The 17,922-nt window shown below is 39.7% G+C and overlaps 1 protein-coding gene across 2 annotated transcripts in view; it reads right to left on the bottom strand.

Moving 5' to 3' along the window:
* Positions 1-901: 901 nt before the first annotated feature.
* Positions 902-17,922, bottom strand: part of LOC129732466 (uncharacterized) — a 55,020-nt gene continuing 37,999 nt past the window's right edge. Inside the window, exons 5-14 of one of the 2 annotated variants that reach the window (XM_055693370.1) lie at positions 14,774-14,962; positions 13,733-14,717; positions 13,463-13,680; positions 12,676-12,952; positions 12,432-12,617; positions 12,316-12,378; positions 12,133-12,251; positions 12,018-12,077; positions 11,656-11,957; positions 902-1,500 (exon numbers count right to left, since the gene is read on the bottom strand). In XM_055693370.1, coding sequence (XP_055549345.1) covers positions 1,171-1,500; positions 11,656-11,957; positions 12,018-12,077; positions 12,133-12,251; positions 12,316-12,378; positions 12,432-12,617; positions 12,676-12,952; positions 13,463-13,680; positions 13,733-14,717; positions 14,774-14,962 — 2,729 coding nt within the window. In that variant the 3' untranslated portion in view covers positions 902-1,170. The remainder of the gene's footprint in view (positions 1,501-11,655; positions 11,958-12,017; positions 12,078-12,132; positions 12,252-12,315; positions 12,379-12,431; positions 12,618-12,675; positions 12,953-13,462; positions 13,681-13,732; positions 14,718-14,773; positions 14,963-17,922) is intronic. The other variant, XM_055693379.1, reaches the window with a different exon arrangement.

Below are 17,922 nucleotides of genomic sequence, written 5' to 3'. Positions count from 1 at the left end.
GACGGTAGATTGCCATGCACGCTAACTTTCTAATATGATTTTGTGATGGATATTTTTCATGTTTCATACATCACCAAGTGCATTTTCATGACATCTTTGACAAAATGTACACTTTTTACCCCATTACTTTTGATAGACCCTCACAACCACCTTAGGATTTTGTCAGATGATAGATTGTTATGCACGCTAACTTTCTAACATAATTTGGTGATGGATATTTTTCATGTTTCATACATTACCAAGTGCATTTTCATGACATCTTTGACAAAATGTACACTTTTTACCCCATAACTTTTGTTAGACCCTCACAACCACCCTAGAATTTTTTCAGATGATAGATTGCCATACACGCTAACTTTCCAACATAATTTGGTGATGGATATTTGTCATGTTTAATACATCACCATGTGCATTTTCGTGATACCTTTGACAAAATGTATTCTTTTTACCCCATAACTTCTGTTAGACCCTCACAACCACCTTAGGATTTTGTCAGATGGTAGATTGCCATGCACGCTAACTTTCCAACATAATTTGGTGATGAATATTTTTCATGTTTCATACATCACCAGGTGCATTTTCGTGATACCTTTGACAAAATGTATACCTTTTACCCAATAACTTTCGTCGTTGTTTCAAGCATCACCAAGCTTACCTACCTTACTTCGGATTCATTCGCTTTGAAACTGCATTCAGCGTCAACCCTGCAATTATTAGGGTGATTACTGCGCATGCTCCACAGTTGAAGTTTTTCGTGATTTCTCCCCTAGAGAACGCTGATGTTGTTTTATGGCATGGTTATAGTTTGATCGGATACCTAGACAAACTTTATCGCAGTTCAATTAGTATCACCAAATTAATAAAACAGTCACGAAACACTCACAAATGAAACACAATCAGATAAAATTCAAAGATTCTACACGAAATTTTATTGGTAGTTCATAGTCTTTTTGCGAGCACAATGCTCGCCACAATTTACAGATGACTTTAGTTTTAAGGGTTTACAGTATAGGTAATCTATGGTTTTTCAATCGCCAAAAAAAAAGAAATTTTTCTCCTCTCTACTTTGATATGTAAGTGAGCGATCCGATTGAGTATCGAAAATTATAAAAACCAAAAATATAGTTTCAGTTTAAAAATTCGTTATACACTGTGTATGTCATGGTTTTCTTAAATTGGCGCTGCCGTAGCAGTTAGTGCCGAACCGTACTCGTAGTATCGAGATCGGTTATCCAGCGCTGCTGGCTGTTCGAGTCCGTAGTGTGGCACAGCAGTGTCATGATAACCGGTGGAATTGTAATACTGTTGCTGCTGATGTTGGGTGTACTGATCAAGTTGATCTGGCTCTTTGTTTTGATTTTTACAAATGTTGCTATTATTATTGCTCTGTTTACCGTCCACTGTATTGGTTTGCTCCGTTTGGTTGGGAGCAGTAGACTGGCTGCCGTAGTATTCTCCTACGCCGTTTTCATGGGCATGGCCAACTGGAGTTTCAACTTTCTGCAAAGAGAAAAAAAATCAATCGAGACGGGTTAAAAAAGTTACAAGTATAGCGTTTGTAAAAGTTGCAACGATTTTCAGCGATGCGGCGCAGGAAATGATGAATCGGCTAGTTGCATGACAATTACCTTGACGACTCAATAAACAAAACACCGAGAAACATCGGCAGGAAGTCGGGGGAAAAACAGAAATCAAGGAAATAAGTCATTCAAAGGCTGTGCAGCACCTGGCGATTGACTGGCGAAAGCGAGTTAATCTAATTTAGAAGTTTCTATTGGGTGGAACCGGTCGTCAATCAGGTTAAAAGGTTACAAGCGAGTGATTTTTTTTTGAGTGCTTCTGAGCAAAACAGAGACATATATGAATATTTAGTTGACAAATTTAAAAAAAACCACTTCCTTTTTGTAGAATGGTAAACAGCTGAATGAATTATTCTTAGGATTTTTGATTTCGATTCTGGAATATTGGATTGTTTGGTCACTTTTGACTTAATAACGGAGGCGTGTCCTAACTTCAATATAGGATTATTTCTATTTATGGCCTTTCCTAGCCTTATTTTTTTTGTCGTTGATTAGAGTTGAATTTTTAAACATTGTTTCTCCTAGCTCTTAGACGCTCTTCAGCAGTTCTGGGCTGAATTTGAAAAAGATTTCCACTGTAGCCCTTTGAAGCGTTTTCCAATCAATTTGAGGCAATCAGAGCTCAATTTAAAATCATTTGGCTATCAGACATTTTCCAGAATTTAAATTCGTTTTTTCTCTATCTTGAAATAACTTGATATAGTGTTTTTTTGTTCAATAGAAGTAGTATTTCATTTTGAGCTCCAGTGGAGATCATTAAACTATATTCATTTGCTTTTTTAGGCCCATTTGGTTTTTTTTTTAATTAGGAAAGTGTGACTACGATATTCCGCATATAGCTTGAGAGTTTTGTTATTTGAGCGTTTTTGGACTTCAGAAGCATGTTTCGTCATTCTGAGCCCAATTTCGAATCATTGTCTTCTCGGCCTTCAGAAATTACTTCTCGCTATTCGGAGTTCAATTTCAGATCGTTTTTTTTTTTTTTGGTTTATAGAAGGCTTTTTACATCATTCTAAATTGTATCTTCTGGGCTACAGAAATTTTTTTCGCTAATCTGAGTTTGTTGCCTGAGTATGCAAACATAAGGTAGAGCTCCTAAGTGGAAAGTAGCACCAAGGCTTTGCTTTTTTGGTTTTGTGAGGTACTTGTTCGCTATTCGGACCTCAATTTTACGTGTGTAATCGGTTTTTGCATCTTGTAGGGGTACTGGGGATAAGCCCGGCCCCCTAAAAAAAAGATTCTTTAATAGGACTTGATAGCAAACATTGTTATATTTCTTTGACAGAATCATTACCCAGATTGTTTTCTACAAGATATGGTCGCTTTCAGTACTTTCAAACTGTTATTTTACAAGGAATAGTGAAGTTTTGAAACCAAGATAAAAACGACGTTTAGCAACCAGTGCGGGTGAAACCGGCACCCCTTGGGGGTAACAACGGCACCTAAGTTTGTTCATGAATTCACTCAAATTAACCAATTTGAACTTCCTTTTTCTCTCCTTGACAAGTAGGTTTAATAATTTTCCTACAATTACATTGCCTTAACTGCGAAAGCTAAAAACATTCAATAATATAAAAAAGCGTACAAATATACATATGATAGTGTTGAAATGTCACTATTTGTGGCAGAACACACAATATTAATTCTTAATAGATATTTTAGTACATAAAAAAATCATTACAAACTCCCCCCCCCCCCCCGTTTAAAAAAAATTAAAAAAAAAAAAACAATTTGAATTCGGAAACCGCCAAATGAGAGATCTTACATTTCTGTAAATTACTGTTGAATTGTTTTTTTCGGTTAGCTGGTTCTGGGGAGATTGCCGGAACAAGTTCTAGTGAACATTATGTATAACCAATGAAAGAATTTGATACTCGGCAAGCCTATCCTGTTGCATTTTGAATCATATTATTAACTAGTTCAATCGAAGCCAGGATCACATTGACCACACCGGAGCATATTCCAAATACCATTGTGACTTGATTCAGTACATTTGACACCTCTAATAACCGTTGGAATCATTCATAAATCACAGAAGAGCTTGAGTGCATGGTTCTAAGTCGATTAATTAATTTATATAGCAGCGAGACATCGGTAATAGATGAGAAATATGTGTCAGTAACATCCAGCTAGCCTCAGACCATGTCGGGCTTACCGCCCCTCCCTGGGTGACGGTGTTACCCCGACAGCACACATTTTTTTTAAAAAGAGTATATCTACAAATTTATCGCTTGAATTTACCTAAGATCGAATCCCTGTAATTTCTAACAATACAGGCAATAAATTGTAGAGCAACGAAAATTTATTCTAGTATTTTCATATGAATAAAAGCTTAAGTTCCACTCACGAAAAATTGCATCTGTTTACGCATCAGCAGTAGTGCATGTTTTGTCTATTATTTTGACGTTTGACGTTTGACGGTGGCTTCGATGTATCTTAAAATATCTAAAATATTAAATACCAACACTTCACATATTCCAAAACACAGTGAATCAGCGTTTTCAAGTTAAATCCTAGGGGTGACGGTCTTACCCTCAGTGCCGGGCTCACCCCCAGTACCCATACGAAACTTTTGCTTAAATTTAGTTTACACATCTCTAACGGAACTGTTCGGATTTTTCTTATAAGCTGTAATTACGCACTTGTGATCCTCTACACTATACGGAGATTGATTTTGGACACGTTTTTATTTCCGATGCGATGGTCAAAAGATCGTCGTATCGATTAAAATCAGAACTCTCGTGGATGGTTCCATTCCCAGTTTTCTGCTGATAGTGATATTTTACGCCGCAGTTTTTCTACCACTCCATTTTCCTGTGAAACTTACACATTGAACTAATCTCAACTCAAATTAAAAATTCAAACGTTTTTTAGCCTGAGCTTGATTCCAAAGTATCATTTTAGACATTTTACAGTGTTTTTCTAGCTATTCTGGCTACTTTAAAAAAAATAGGGTTTTTTAGCCTTTGGAAGAAATTTGCTTTTTTGTTTTCAATTTGGAACAATTTTTTTCGCCATATTCGCTTAATCTCATTTGGGAACATTTCTCTTTACAGCTAATATCGGTAACCTGAGCTCTATTTAGGGCCAATTGTCGTTGTTTTTATTAATTTTCAAGAATAGTTTCAAATCATCCGCAAATGCTACTCGGGGACATTCAAAAGACTGTCTTGTTTAGGTAGAGCAAAAACAGCAGTGGGCCCAAATGACTGCCTGGTACAATCCACCCATTGCAGAGAAAGTTTTAGATACCTCGTCGCCAATTTCTACACTTATCGTCCGTTCTGAAAGATATGATTCCAACCAGCTCAACAGATTGCATTTGTGGACCTATACCGATCCAGTTTAGCAATAGCAATTCGAAGCTTAATTTTGTGTTAATATCGATTAAATATCCCGTGAAACAGAATAAGTTCGTCGCACAGAAACAATTGGGAAGAAAACCATGTTGCTCCTCCGCGATAGCGTTCTTGCTATTGGTCCTAAAATGACTAGCTCGAACAATCTGGATACAGCACACAACATAGATATTCCTCTATAGTTGTTCACCTTTTTTATCACCATTTTTTATTTTCTATCTATTTTAATGAAAATAGGTCGCTAACCGTATGCGATTAAACTCAAGGACGGATCAGTGGATTGGCGTGAAAAGTTGTATGTAGGGGTTATTGGTTCTTATACTGGTTTGAGTCCCCTTATTTCTCTGGAAAATTTGTCATGCTTTTACAAGCTGTAAACAAATTGCAAGAATAATCTTTTGGAGTATGTGTAATCAATTAGGTATTCCCATGCCTTTAATGTTTAAAATTGATTAAATAGAAAGAAAAAATGGGTCATATTTGAGATTACATTATTCTTTGTTTTGTTTTTCTAGCCTCGAGAAGCGGTTTTTTTTCTACTAAACGGCCATAGATGGAGCGGCGTGGAAACAGTTTTGTTAGAAAAGTTTTTTTTTCCTCAAGAGTGTCCACTTTGGTTCGTTCAGAAAAGTTTTGGAAAGCAAAATTGTCTATCTAAAAAATTTGTTTCGAAAGAAATCTGACGTGACCGATTTCTATTCTAAATACCACGTTTTGTATTTTGAAAACTATTTTTTTCAATATTTTATCCCTTGTTAACCTTTCTCTGACTTTTGTCACTACCGAATGTGAAACCGCGTTAAACATAAAAAAGTTCGGTTAGAGAAACTTTTTTTTTCTTCGGAATGCCACATTAGGTTTGTTCAGAAGAGTCTTAGGCAACTTAATTGCCTATCTAAAGAACTTGCTCTCAAAAAAACCTGAGATGACCGACTTTTTAAAATCACTTTTTATTTTCAAAATAAGTGTAGGATCTCAAATTCAATTTTTCAATTATTTGTAAATGAAAGTTCAGACAATTCAGAAGTCATCCCTTGACAACTTTTCTCTAATTTTTGTAACTACCGTACTTCCAGGAGGACACAAAAGTTAGGAAAACTTTTTTTCCTTAAGAGTGCCCATTTTGTTTTGTTCAGAACATAAGAATTTTAGGCACCTAAGTTTTCTATTAACAAAACTTATTTTGAAATAAAATCTGAGGTAATCGAATTTTCAAAAATCACTTATTGTTTAGACCCTTTTCTGAAAGTCATCTCTTGACAACCTTTTTCAATATCTTGTCATTATTCAGATTTATAAAAAAAAACTTCAGCCCCTTTTAAATGTTATTATAGATGAATAGAAAAAAAAATGCAATGTGACTTAGGGTATAAATGTTTTAGTGAATTCTGAGAGGATGCTGGCAGTAGAACATACAATATTATATAGAATTACCATATCGTCAATTGAATTCAATACTGGCACAACTCAAAATTCGTAGTTCCGAGAAAAACGCGTTTGAAAATTTGCGTCAAAATTTTCTTTTTTCATTTTCGTGAAAAATTCTAATTTTTAAAATTTCCCATATTTATTGAACTTGTTTGGGTCTATCATGTGCATATAATAAGCAAGTTATATGAATCGTAACCTCATTTTCTGCCGTTTTGGGGATATTGCAGACTTGGGCAATAAAGGCACATCTACCTATTTCTATCTATTTGGCATCGTTTGCTATCAATAACTCAAAACTGCAAAATTTTGAGTTGTGCCAGTTTTGAATTCAACTGAAAAATAGATTATATTGGAATAACTTTCGTTGGAACCAGCCCATTAGTGACACGAGGTCTGATAAACAAAATTTCTGTCTAACTGAATGATTGAAAGCAGTGGAAAAATGTGAAACCACTTTGTTTACATCTGGTTGATGTACACCTTGGGCATCAAATTGTGTTTCGAGCAATTTTTGACCTTTTTGTTAATATCTCTAAAAATTTACGTTTTCTAAATATATCTCGAATCATTTTCTTAGCTTTTCAATGGTGGTGTCGGATTAAAAATTGGGGCCTGCGCAAGTGCTCTTAAACAGGTTTTTGTGATGAAAGCAATATTATTCCTCATTAAAACGACGTGCTGTTTGTAGAGGGTTTAACGACAAATGAGTTGGTTTCTGTGAGAATTGCTCATTAAAAAAATCGGCATGTTTTAAGCTCTTTCTCCGTTTTTTTTTCATTGATTCCTCCTTCGTTTTCGCGACAATATTGTTGGAATAAACCTTGCGCTTCAAGTTTGCCCAGAAATTCTCGATGGGACGCAGCTAGGGGACGTTGAGCGGACTCGCCGACTTCGGTAGCACATCGATATTCAGCCGCTTCATCTCCTCCAACGATCGCTTCGAGTAGTGGGTCGACGCCAAATCTGGCCAGAACACCGTATCTTCGCCCTTATGGCATTTCTTGACGAACGACTCAACTTCTGGCAGGCACTTCGTAGTATAAATTTCCCCACTCACGGCCAGCCCGGAGCGAAAGAAGAGCAACTTTGACATCCCTTTCTCGCTTATTGTCAGCCGCACCTTCTTGGGGAACTTGGTGCTCACTGCCTTCGTGGGGGAGGTAAAATACGAAGTGCCCTGCTAATCGTTGTCATCCAGGGTGAGATAGGCCTCGTCGTCCATCACCACTGCCACGTCGCGATTTGCCGGGAAAATCTACTTGACCATCTTATTCAACCGCTGTCGCTGCGTCATTGCCTGTAGCTCTGAGACCAGTGGGCGGGACTGCCGCTTCCTGACATGTATGTCCATGTTCTCTAGATACTTTTTCACTGTTTTACCGCATGTACCAACCTCCCGGCCAAGTGCACGCAGCGATTTAGCCACTTTTCCCTCGGTCTTCCTCTTCAGCATCCTTTGAAGCTTCTTGTTGCTCAGGGTCGTTGGCCGTTCGGAACCGGGCTTTTTTTTCGATGCTCTGATCGTTGTCCAATAGTGTTAAGATGATGTAGATGCCGGAACGGGCCTACCCGGCGTCCACAAAGTGTCACACAATGTCCGTTTTTGACGCGCACACTTCTGAACGGAGTAGTTTCACTTTTTTCGCCATCACAGTTAGAGTTTGACTGATAGAGCGGTCAATTTTTTTTTTCGCTAGCTCATGGGTTACTATGATTGATGATGCATGAGTAGTTTCGTCAGTGCAGTTAAAGGTAAACCCATGAAAAATCGGTAATTTTTGTGGATTGTTTTTACCGCAAACGTTAAAAATGATTAGGCATCGATAAAAAATTTCGATTTCGATTGGTAGATTTTTGCGGGTCAAAAAATTACAACTTTGAACGCTTTGAGGTACCACTCAATCAGGTCCGATTTAGCTGATTTCCTTCACAGTTTCAAGGCCGTTAAACAAACCATTCAACTGGTTTTTGAAATTCGTTTAAAAGACTCTGCACCCCTGTACCCTGTACCTACTAGACCACTTTGTTTATTTATTTATTTACAAATTACCAACAGGCAGAAATAGCCCTAGTGGTTACTAAAGCATTAACCCTCTAGTGCCCAAGTTAATTTCTAAACGGTTTTTCGTTTTTGCTTAGTTCTGATTTAGGTCATTGTAGGCATAATTTAAATGTTAGGGTCCTTTAATTGGCTTGTATAATTATGCCCAAAATGTTCTGAGTACAGCTTCGCCAAATTTTAATTCGAATTCTCTATTAGCCTTTTCTTACCTATAAAAGCCATTCTGAGGTCAATTATGGCTAATACTTTTGCCTTTCCAGGGTTTTACAATATTTTTTTTCTTCTGAGTTTAAATTGGATCATATTTTTGTCCTTTTCTGTCTTTCAAAAGCATTTATGGCTATTCTGAGCTATATTTAAGATCGATTCCTTTTTGAATTTTCTCGCCATTTTGGGCCTGATTTGGAATTTGGATCAGTTTTCGGCCTTTGCTTATCTTTGGTACGTTTTTCACTAATTTGTACAAAATTAGGGATCATGTTTCCTCTTGGCATCGCTATTCTGAGAAAAATTTATAATTATTTTAGTTTCGGCTTATGAACTCAATGTTTAGGATATTTCTTTTCCTTTTTTTGACATTTTGAAGTCTTTATCGGGAAAAAAATATAAAAGAACGCGAAGAAAAACATTCCTATGATTGTAAATACAAAATGTTGAAATGGCGATTGTCAGAAACAACAGAAATGCCAATAAGCAAGTGCAACAAACTGGTAGCAAAACAAACTTTGGGCAATAATGCAAAATGTTCAGAAGATGCCACTCCGTTAAGCATACAGACGCGAGGCATATGGACGCGAGGCCGAATGGACACAAAGCCGAGGGGAAGTGAGGCGGAATACGATACAATCGTCATCATCATTACAACCCTCTTTCAATAACATGTATTTCGCTTCAGAGTGCTATTTGGAAAACAATCCACTCGCGACCTTTGGCCGACTCGCTGTTCGAGCGAATGCTGTCCTTGCTCGCTACCGCTCGTTCGGTCTTAACTTAAGGAAAGAAACTCTGTTTGAGTAGACCTAGCAAACCAATAGATCGATAGATAGTCTTTTGTGTGCAAGAAGCCGCCGCTTTCGACGGCGGGTCGGCGGCCGGCTCGGACTGTGGAAATCACGACGGCTTAGTGTCGCCTTTTTTCCTTACCCTGCGCTGCATAATTTAAAAAAATATTATGCCAATATATTTACATTTGAACTACATACGTAGAGTAAAAAATAGCTGAGTTTAATATATAATTCATTGAATCAATCATGAAACGTGCAAGATATTTTTCAATAGACATTCTGGGTATGGATATTGCAAATCCAGAACACAAAAACACGATAATTGGGTCTCATGCGATCATACAACATCGTATTCGGCCTCGCGTTCTTTCGACCTTGCATCCATTCGGCCTCCCGTCCGTTGTGCCTCGCGTCTGTATGCCTAGCATGCTATGGCTAACATCCGTATGCCTAGCGTCCATAAACTCGTGTCCCGTCCCCGTTCAGAAATGTCATTGTTTCAGTAGTAAAGCTTTAAAATATATTGAAGTTTTATTTTTCCAAGGTCCTCGAATTCTCGGTTACCAAAAACCCAAAAACGGCTTCAAATCTTTTGAAAAAAGGGCAAAAATATGAAAGTTATTCATTGAAAAATAAAATCCTCCGAAAAGTTTGGTTTCATAAGCAAGAAAAAAACCAAATTATTTGGATTATGATTCTTGTTGACAAATGACTTGAGAATAATTTTGAAAAAAAAAACTTATAGGGTAGATTTGCACTGAAAAATAGGGCTGGGAAAATGTGTGGAAAGTACCGAATTTTCAGTTTACAGAACAATTATTCGAACTCGAGCTTGTCAGGGGTAATTCACTTTAATTCAAGAGTAATTTGGTTTTGAATTTTGCTCATTTAATCATCATGTTCTGTACAACATTCGGCCGGCCGTTCGGCCGAATACTCAACGAAACATGATGATAAGATTAGAAAAATAAAAACTGTATTATTTTTGGCTTAAAGTGTTTCAAATTAAAAAATAGAGTCAAGTTATCATCATGAGTCAAAACAAAACAATTTGACTTCGGTTTGGAATTGGAGAATTATGTTCTATAGAAGAATATTTTAGAACTTTAAATGGTTGAAAGCTCGACACTATTTGTAAAATATCCGGGGTTTCTCGAACCTAGGTGTTGATGGCCAAAAAATTAAAGATTTGGATGGGGCTAATAATTCAAAAGGCGTAGAATATTTCTGACACTCCAGAAAAGGATTTAATATTATAAACCCATAATTGACAGAATGCAGACTTTTTATTTTGTTTATAAGATAATAGAGCGCTAATGATTGATTTAAACTATTAACTTGGTTTGTAAAATCACTCATAGTCAAATATTTGTCATTATATTTTGGGGGCGTTCGGAATTGTGAGGCTTTAACATTCGCATCACTGATAATTAGCAAACATTCACAGAGAGCTACTAGCCAGTTGCGATTCTCGTTTGGTAGAATCTGCTGTAGCATTTTGTTTGTAAAACAAAAGGTTCCAAAACTAGCTTTGAAGAGCGTCCACAACAACTTATTTAGCTCCTGCAGAACTGCTACCGAAAGTAGTAAAAAAGAAAGCAGCTGACATTATCATAATCGTTTTATTGCAATCAGACTCCCTCCAAAAGTGCAGAACTGCCTGGGTCGGAAGGGGTGCTGATACAAATTTCCGCCCGTGTTTATTGATACTATCTTGAACGGCGCGATAGTTCCGTTTTGTTGGCCGAACCGAAAACACACGGAATGGGGGAGAGAGAAAAAAAAACCTCAACAAAACATCGTGGACTGTGTTACGGAGAAGGGTCACTTTTCAAAAGAGAAAGAAAAAAAAACGTCATAATTCTGGACGTTCGTCGGTTCTCCCCCGGTTTGCTTTTGTTGGCCAGTGAAAGTCACTTCCTGTGCCGCCGTCGGCCGCCACCCACCCTCAAACAATTTACGACCGATCGTATCTCGATGAGTTTTGTTATTTTATGCTTTTTTATGACTTTATTGAATTTGATTTGCCGTTACGGCAGTTTGGAGTTGGGTTGATTTTTTTTCTGTTTTTTTTTTTGTTCGCTCCCCGTGTAGTTTCGGGTCAACCAAAACAAGATTAGAAGCGATTATCTCCCCAATCCCGTTGTGGGTTGCTGCTCTGCACCATCCGGAAGTATTTTACCCTCGAAATAAATAAGCAAAGGAGAAAGGAATCGTACCTGGCGATCGGTGCTGCTGAGCTGTGATTCAATGGCGTTGATGTCGGTTTTTAGTCGGAGCATCTGTGACTCGACTCGAGCGTTTTCGCGGTGCAGCTCGGAAATTTCCGCTTCCAGTGAGAGAAGATCTTCACCTCCAGCGGAGCTGGCTGTCGGTTGTTGTTCGCCCTGCAGCGGTGGTTTGTGGTCACCTGGGTAAGAGTCCTGCTGTTGGCTGTTGTAGCTGTCCACTAGATCGGCTACCGAATGGTTGCTGGCTTCACTGCTTCGGGTGTCATTGGAGCTGACTAAGTCGTTTATGCCTATTGTGAAAACAATTATTGATTTTTTTTTGTAGTTGAAAAGTTGCGGACTCAACTTACCGTTATAGTTTCTGATAATTCTATCAGAACCCTCATCGGAGAAACGAATCTTTTTGGAAGCTAAATTAGAAAAAGATTGAACAACATAACTCCCACTCGAAATAAAAATTTTCACCTTCACAACCATCCGTGGAATATCCGGAATCGCTTCCGAATTTGATTCCGCCGATGTTGGTTCCACCACTGTCGATGATCCGCATTCGATTGCGACTGGCAATTGGACAACCAGATGCACTAAAAAGGATCGAAATTAGTCATAAACTTATTTTTGGTAAGAGAAAGTGTACTACACACTAACCTACGGTGAGACAGGAACTTTCCCGTAGAATGTCCGGAACCGTCACAACCCGGGATTGGACATCTGCGAGAATAGATTAAATTATAATATTAATCACTTAATTCATGAGATCTTACCTCAGTGGTTCCGCTTCGGATCCATCTCTGGGTTTATTTTTCGGCTTGGTAGCTCGCGGACAGCCGGACAAACTTCGGTGCGACGAATAGTTCCCTGTAGCATGTCCCGACCCGTCACAGCCAGCCGTAGGACAGCGAAGTTCCTGCGAGCTGACATGCTGATATGCTCTGCTCAATCCCGAAAGCCTAAAAGTGTAACAATCAATCCTTACGCTACTGAATGAGGTAGGGAAACAAAATTTACCCATCAGCAAGCAGCCGATCCTGCGACGGAATGTGACTGGGTGGTGGCATCGAATAGTGGCCAGTCGAAGCACCGTACGCTCCCGAAGACGGATACAGATGATGATGGTGGTGGTGGTGATGATGGTGACTCGAGGGCGGATGCGGGGGAGGCGCTCCGTAAGGGCTACAGCTTTGATACGGTCCCGGTGGGCCGTATCCGGGGTAACCGGACCCGGTCACATACTCCATTGCGGCCATTCCGTAGCCACCCGATGACGTTGCTGATGATGGGTAAGCTAAAGTCCGAAAACAGAGACGAAAATAAAAAAAAACGATACATAATTAGAAATCTTTCTCTTCTTAGAGAGCAGGTTTCACCGCAGCTCGGCTCGGAAAATTCCTTGCATTTTTGCGCCGCTTGGTGACATAAAAGTCTCTCGTAGAAGTGCTTTTCCCGTTATTAGCCCGGGGGGAAATTCTTTTGTCGCATAGGGATACCCGGAGCGAGGGTGGAAATATTTTAAAACAGGAAAAATATGCATTCTTTTTCATCTTGACCAGCTCGTTTGGGACCATTAACGAAGGCGGGAGGAAGGAAGGGCTGTGTCCACCTGTTTAGTAATAATCACTCTTTGATGGACATTTTACCGTTCGTTCACAGTCGAGAACGGTTCGGTCATGATTTTTCGCTTTGATGCCTTTTGATGTGTTGAGGAGTCGCTCGAATGGAAAGGTAATAATTTTAATGCTTCCCTTACTGCTACCGGATTGAGGTTGAGAAAGGGTGGAGTAGAGGAATTGCTTACCACTATGATCTCGATAGCCGTCCGTGATGTAGTGCGAGGAAGCACTGTCCGGTGTGGAATCTCGACTGTAGCCCATGGCGACCGGCGGTGGTGCCATAAAACCAAAGCCCAGTCCTGGTCGCGTGGGTCCACTAAAGTCCATCGGTTCATTCTGGGGAGATTTGGGAACTGGCGAACCGGTTGTTGAAGCTCGTTGATTAATCCGAGGGCTCACGGTGCTGTAATAAAACTGAATTCAAAAACTATTGATTTTTTTAAAAATAAGCAGACCTGTTGGGAAGTCGACCGACGCTCAGATCCAGCGTTTGAGGGCTGGCAACTTTTGAGGAGGAGGCCGTCACAGCGGAGGAGGTCACACTCGGGGCGCCAGAGAGATCCATCACGGGAGCTCGATCGCCAACCGCTGGCGATTTACTGCTGCCCCTGGTAGTACCGACCGAATCCAGTTCCGAACTGGTCTTGACACTCAAATTGATTGCCGAAGATGGCCGCTGCTGATGGGTCGCTACCTTCTGAAGAACTGCCGTACCACCAATATTGTTGCTGCTGTTGCTGCTGCTGCTGCTGCTGGTGGTGGTAGGATGATAGAGTGGCCGTGGACAGACCGGTCCAGTCGTGCTGCTGGTCTCGTCCGGTTCCAGCTTGAGCACCGGAGTAATCGGTGTGGAAGGCTCCCCCGGCGCAAGGCCAACAGTTGTCGGTGTGTGACCTTGCGCCTGTTGAAACCCCACCGCCGCTCCGATTGGGGAAGTGTATTCTTCCATCATCTGCGGATCGACGTACGGTGCGGAACCGTACCGGGGGTCGTACCGCTCGAATGCACCCGTATCGTACGGTCGACTTGGGTAACCACCAAAGTCGTAACCCGAAGCGGAGCCCGTCATATGGTTCGTATACTGTTGATGCTGCTGGTGACTGTAACGGTAGTCCGCCTGGCGGTCGTAACTCATGCTGGCGTCCAACATGGCTGGTCGATCGTTCAAAGACAACTCACCGTCGAAGTCGGGTTTCTCGGTTTTGATAACTGGAATCGGTTCCTTAGGAACCGATTCGGACTGCCTTTTACTAGTTTCTGTCGGTTCGTCCGACCGCCGGTCGGAGGTTTTTAGATTCTGTGGTTCCTCTTCTTCAGCAGCGCTGTTCTCTACGGGTGAAAATTGCTCCGGCCGTAGATCGATCGGAGACAAACTGCGACTGTGCTGCGCTTGACTGATCAGAGAGGACCGATATTCGTTCAACTGTTGATAGTTTAGGACTGAAAGCGGAAGCTTTGATTGGTGATTCGTTTCTGGAAAACAAGTAAAAACTCACCTGCTGAATGAAGCTTCTGCCGGAAGAGCAATCCATTCTGGTACTTGAGTTCACGGGCGGCTGCCTTACTGGCGGCCGCTTTCGGACAACCGGAAAGACTGCGGTGCGAGTTGCGACCGGCGCTGACGTGGCCCCGCCCGTTACAGCCGGGCGTGGGACATTTTAGGATTGTTTCGTGGAGGGCAAGTACTGAAAAAAAAATCCAATCAAGATCACGTTATTTTGTCAGAAACGTGGGCAAGTCATACTGAGCATTTCTAATTCGAATCTGTTGGAAATTCGAATATTTTGAGATCTAATACCAAATTTATAGAGTCATAATTTGTTCCAAATAAAAAAAAATAAAATAATATAATCGATCATGGATAGCTCACGAAATAGCACCTAAGTAATTAAAATCATACATAAAAAACAACGGAGATAAAACTTCGTAACTAAATATTGAATGCAAGAGCAAAATGTTAAATTACTTTCCTTGAAATTTTTTTTATATTTATTTCAATTGCCTTAGGGATTTAAATAAGTACAAATAAAGAGAAAAGTCATTACGAAATATTGATATATAAAATTTGACAACATAAAAAAGTAACGATTTCAAAAAAAAAAACACTCTGGGATCATTTTATGTACCGAGGAGAAATAAAAAAAGCAATTTTGGCAAATCAGCTAAAACCAGTTTCTAGAAGCCAAAACAGGCTAAACCAGCTTTAAAATAAAGTCACAGCCTTGCCCATTGCAACCGGGTATAAAACATTTCAGAATAGTTCCACGGAGTGGAGATCGAACAAAAATTCCAACTGAAATCACGCTTGTTATAATTAAACCGTAGGAAAATAATTTTTTAATTTTTTTTGAGAAATTGAAGAGGAATCAGTGTAATTTGAAGTGGTCGGAGATTAAAACTCAAAAAATGTTCCAAAATCGAGAAAAACAACATAATCAGATATGCAGGAACTTAACAAATAACGGAGAAAAATATTTCAAAAGTTGATAATGAAATCATGAGCATGAGCATGAGCATGATTGACCGCCCGCGGTTGCTACTCCGTTATTGCCAGATCAGCAGTAATTACACAGAGAACCAATAGATGATGCTTGGGACCAACATGCATCCTCAATGTGTAAAAACTGGTGACCTTAATATGTTTATCAGGCAATACCAGCGCCGGCCGCATCCGAATGCAGGTCAAAGAAGGAGTTTGTATAGGAAAATGTTGACGTGATACTCGCTTTATGGAAGCCGAGAACACCTCTGCACTTCCACGAGAAATCACTGGGATGTTGGAGAAAGGGCAAGGTATACAGCAGGGTTCGTTTTGGTGAACGATGCGCTGATTTCGAGCGTCGGGTTCTTTACAACAAGTGTCGCGCCATTGAGTTCATTACATCCGCCACGATATTCATAATGCGATTCGAACTTATTCATTTTGAAAAAGTAACACAGCAACAATAAATCGTACGCAAGGATACTGGATCTTTGACCGAATCGAGACAACTTCAAATGATCGGATATCTCCTCGTAAGGTGATCCTCTTTATACCGAAAGCTATTGCGCGTTGTTGATCTATCTGAAGATAGGCCTTTTGAAATGTATAAACGCGGAGTCTCTCTAGGTTCGGTCAACCGGATATTTTCTATATAACAGATCGACTAACGACGTCTCTCGTATTCACTTCGTCTGCTCTAAAAAAACGATCTTTCTTGCCAAACACCGCGATCCTCTGCGTACGACGCGCGTGAAGTAGCCTTTACCACTTGTAGCAACCAGCTATTTGTCAATCTCGAGTACACGTTGGCCGCGATTCTTTGGAAGGTATACATCGCGTTTTCTTTAGTCACGATATTTATCGACCGAACGAAATCTTCGGTGAGACATGAACAAGCATCTGGGTAAACTCCGCGAAATCACTTAATTTCGAAAACGTTCATATGAGCAAAACTCTCCCGAACCGGAAACGCGGTTTACACCGAAGCATTACGCACGACCGCTATTTTTCCTTCTACCGACGCAGACGCTCGGGGATACGACATTTCGATGTGAATGTTACCAATTTAATAGAAAAATTGGCAAAGTTTCATGCATACAAAGCCTTAATAATTTAAAAACGAAATTATCCATATTGACCAATATATAGTCTCAAGTTTATTAACAAAATGCCGAACCAGTCATAATTGGAACGTATTATATAAAACATCTGCCCAAAAGCTATAAAAATCGAAAAAGTGAAGCATAAGATTTTGGCTATCATTACTGCACCATAGTCCGACAATGACATTGGTAAATAGTGTGCAGTTTATAAAAAACCCTGCTTTTTAAATTTCAGTTCCAGGTCTATTTTCGTACAAGAATAAAGATCTTTCGTGATCTTTCCCATATTTTCCATTACATTATAGAAAAGTTATTGGTACCCATCTTTAACATCGACAACCGCCTCCCATCGATAACACCGCTAAAGTCCTAGTGTCAACGACAACCATTGATATGTCGCAGGTGGCACAAAGCATGTGAACCACCTCCCGCACCTGGAAATCATCATATAGGAAAATTATCAACTGCTTCACCAACATACTATTTTCATAGGTGATTTTAAGGAAACGAAGCAAAAATACTATTTGAATTGTATATATAAAAACCCATACGGAGCGGTGTAATGTAGAATTAAAACGATGAATCCGCGCGCAGTTATTTTTCCATAAAAAAGGTTACTTATCTTGCGTAGCATACGAGCTATTTTCTCCATTCCTTCCACTCAAATCCTGAAGCCCTACTAGTTTTTTTTTATTGTCAACGTTTTTGTTGATATACGGCGTACAAAATGCGGGCACCGAGTCACAAAATGTGCTAGGCCGACCAAGAATTCAAATATTTGTCTATTACTAATCCAGAATATCCTCGAGAAAGCAAACGCGGTTCTTTGAAAGGCATATATCGCGTAGTCATTCGATTAAACACGATATTTATCGACTGAACGAAATCTACTTCGATTCGCGATGTATTAAGTAATTATTGTAGTTACACTCCAAAAATCCATATATCAGCAAAACTCACCCGGGTTGAATACGCGTTTTCAACGAAACGTAACGAACGACCGCTTCAATCTTTCTGGCCGACACAGACGTGCAGGAACCCGGCGTTTATGTCGATTTTC

This window comes from Wyeomyia smithii, chromosome 1 (assembly GCF_029784165.1).
Source record: "Wyeomyia smithii strain HCP4-BCI-WySm-NY-G18 chromosome 1, ASM2978416v1, whole genome shotgun sequence".
Lineage (NCBI taxonomy): Eukaryota > Metazoa > Arthropoda > Insecta > Diptera > Culicidae > Wyeomyia > Wyeomyia smithii.
The sequence above is the reverse complement of the archived record's forward strand: the minus strand, read 5'-3'. Positions and strand labels throughout refer to the sequence as shown.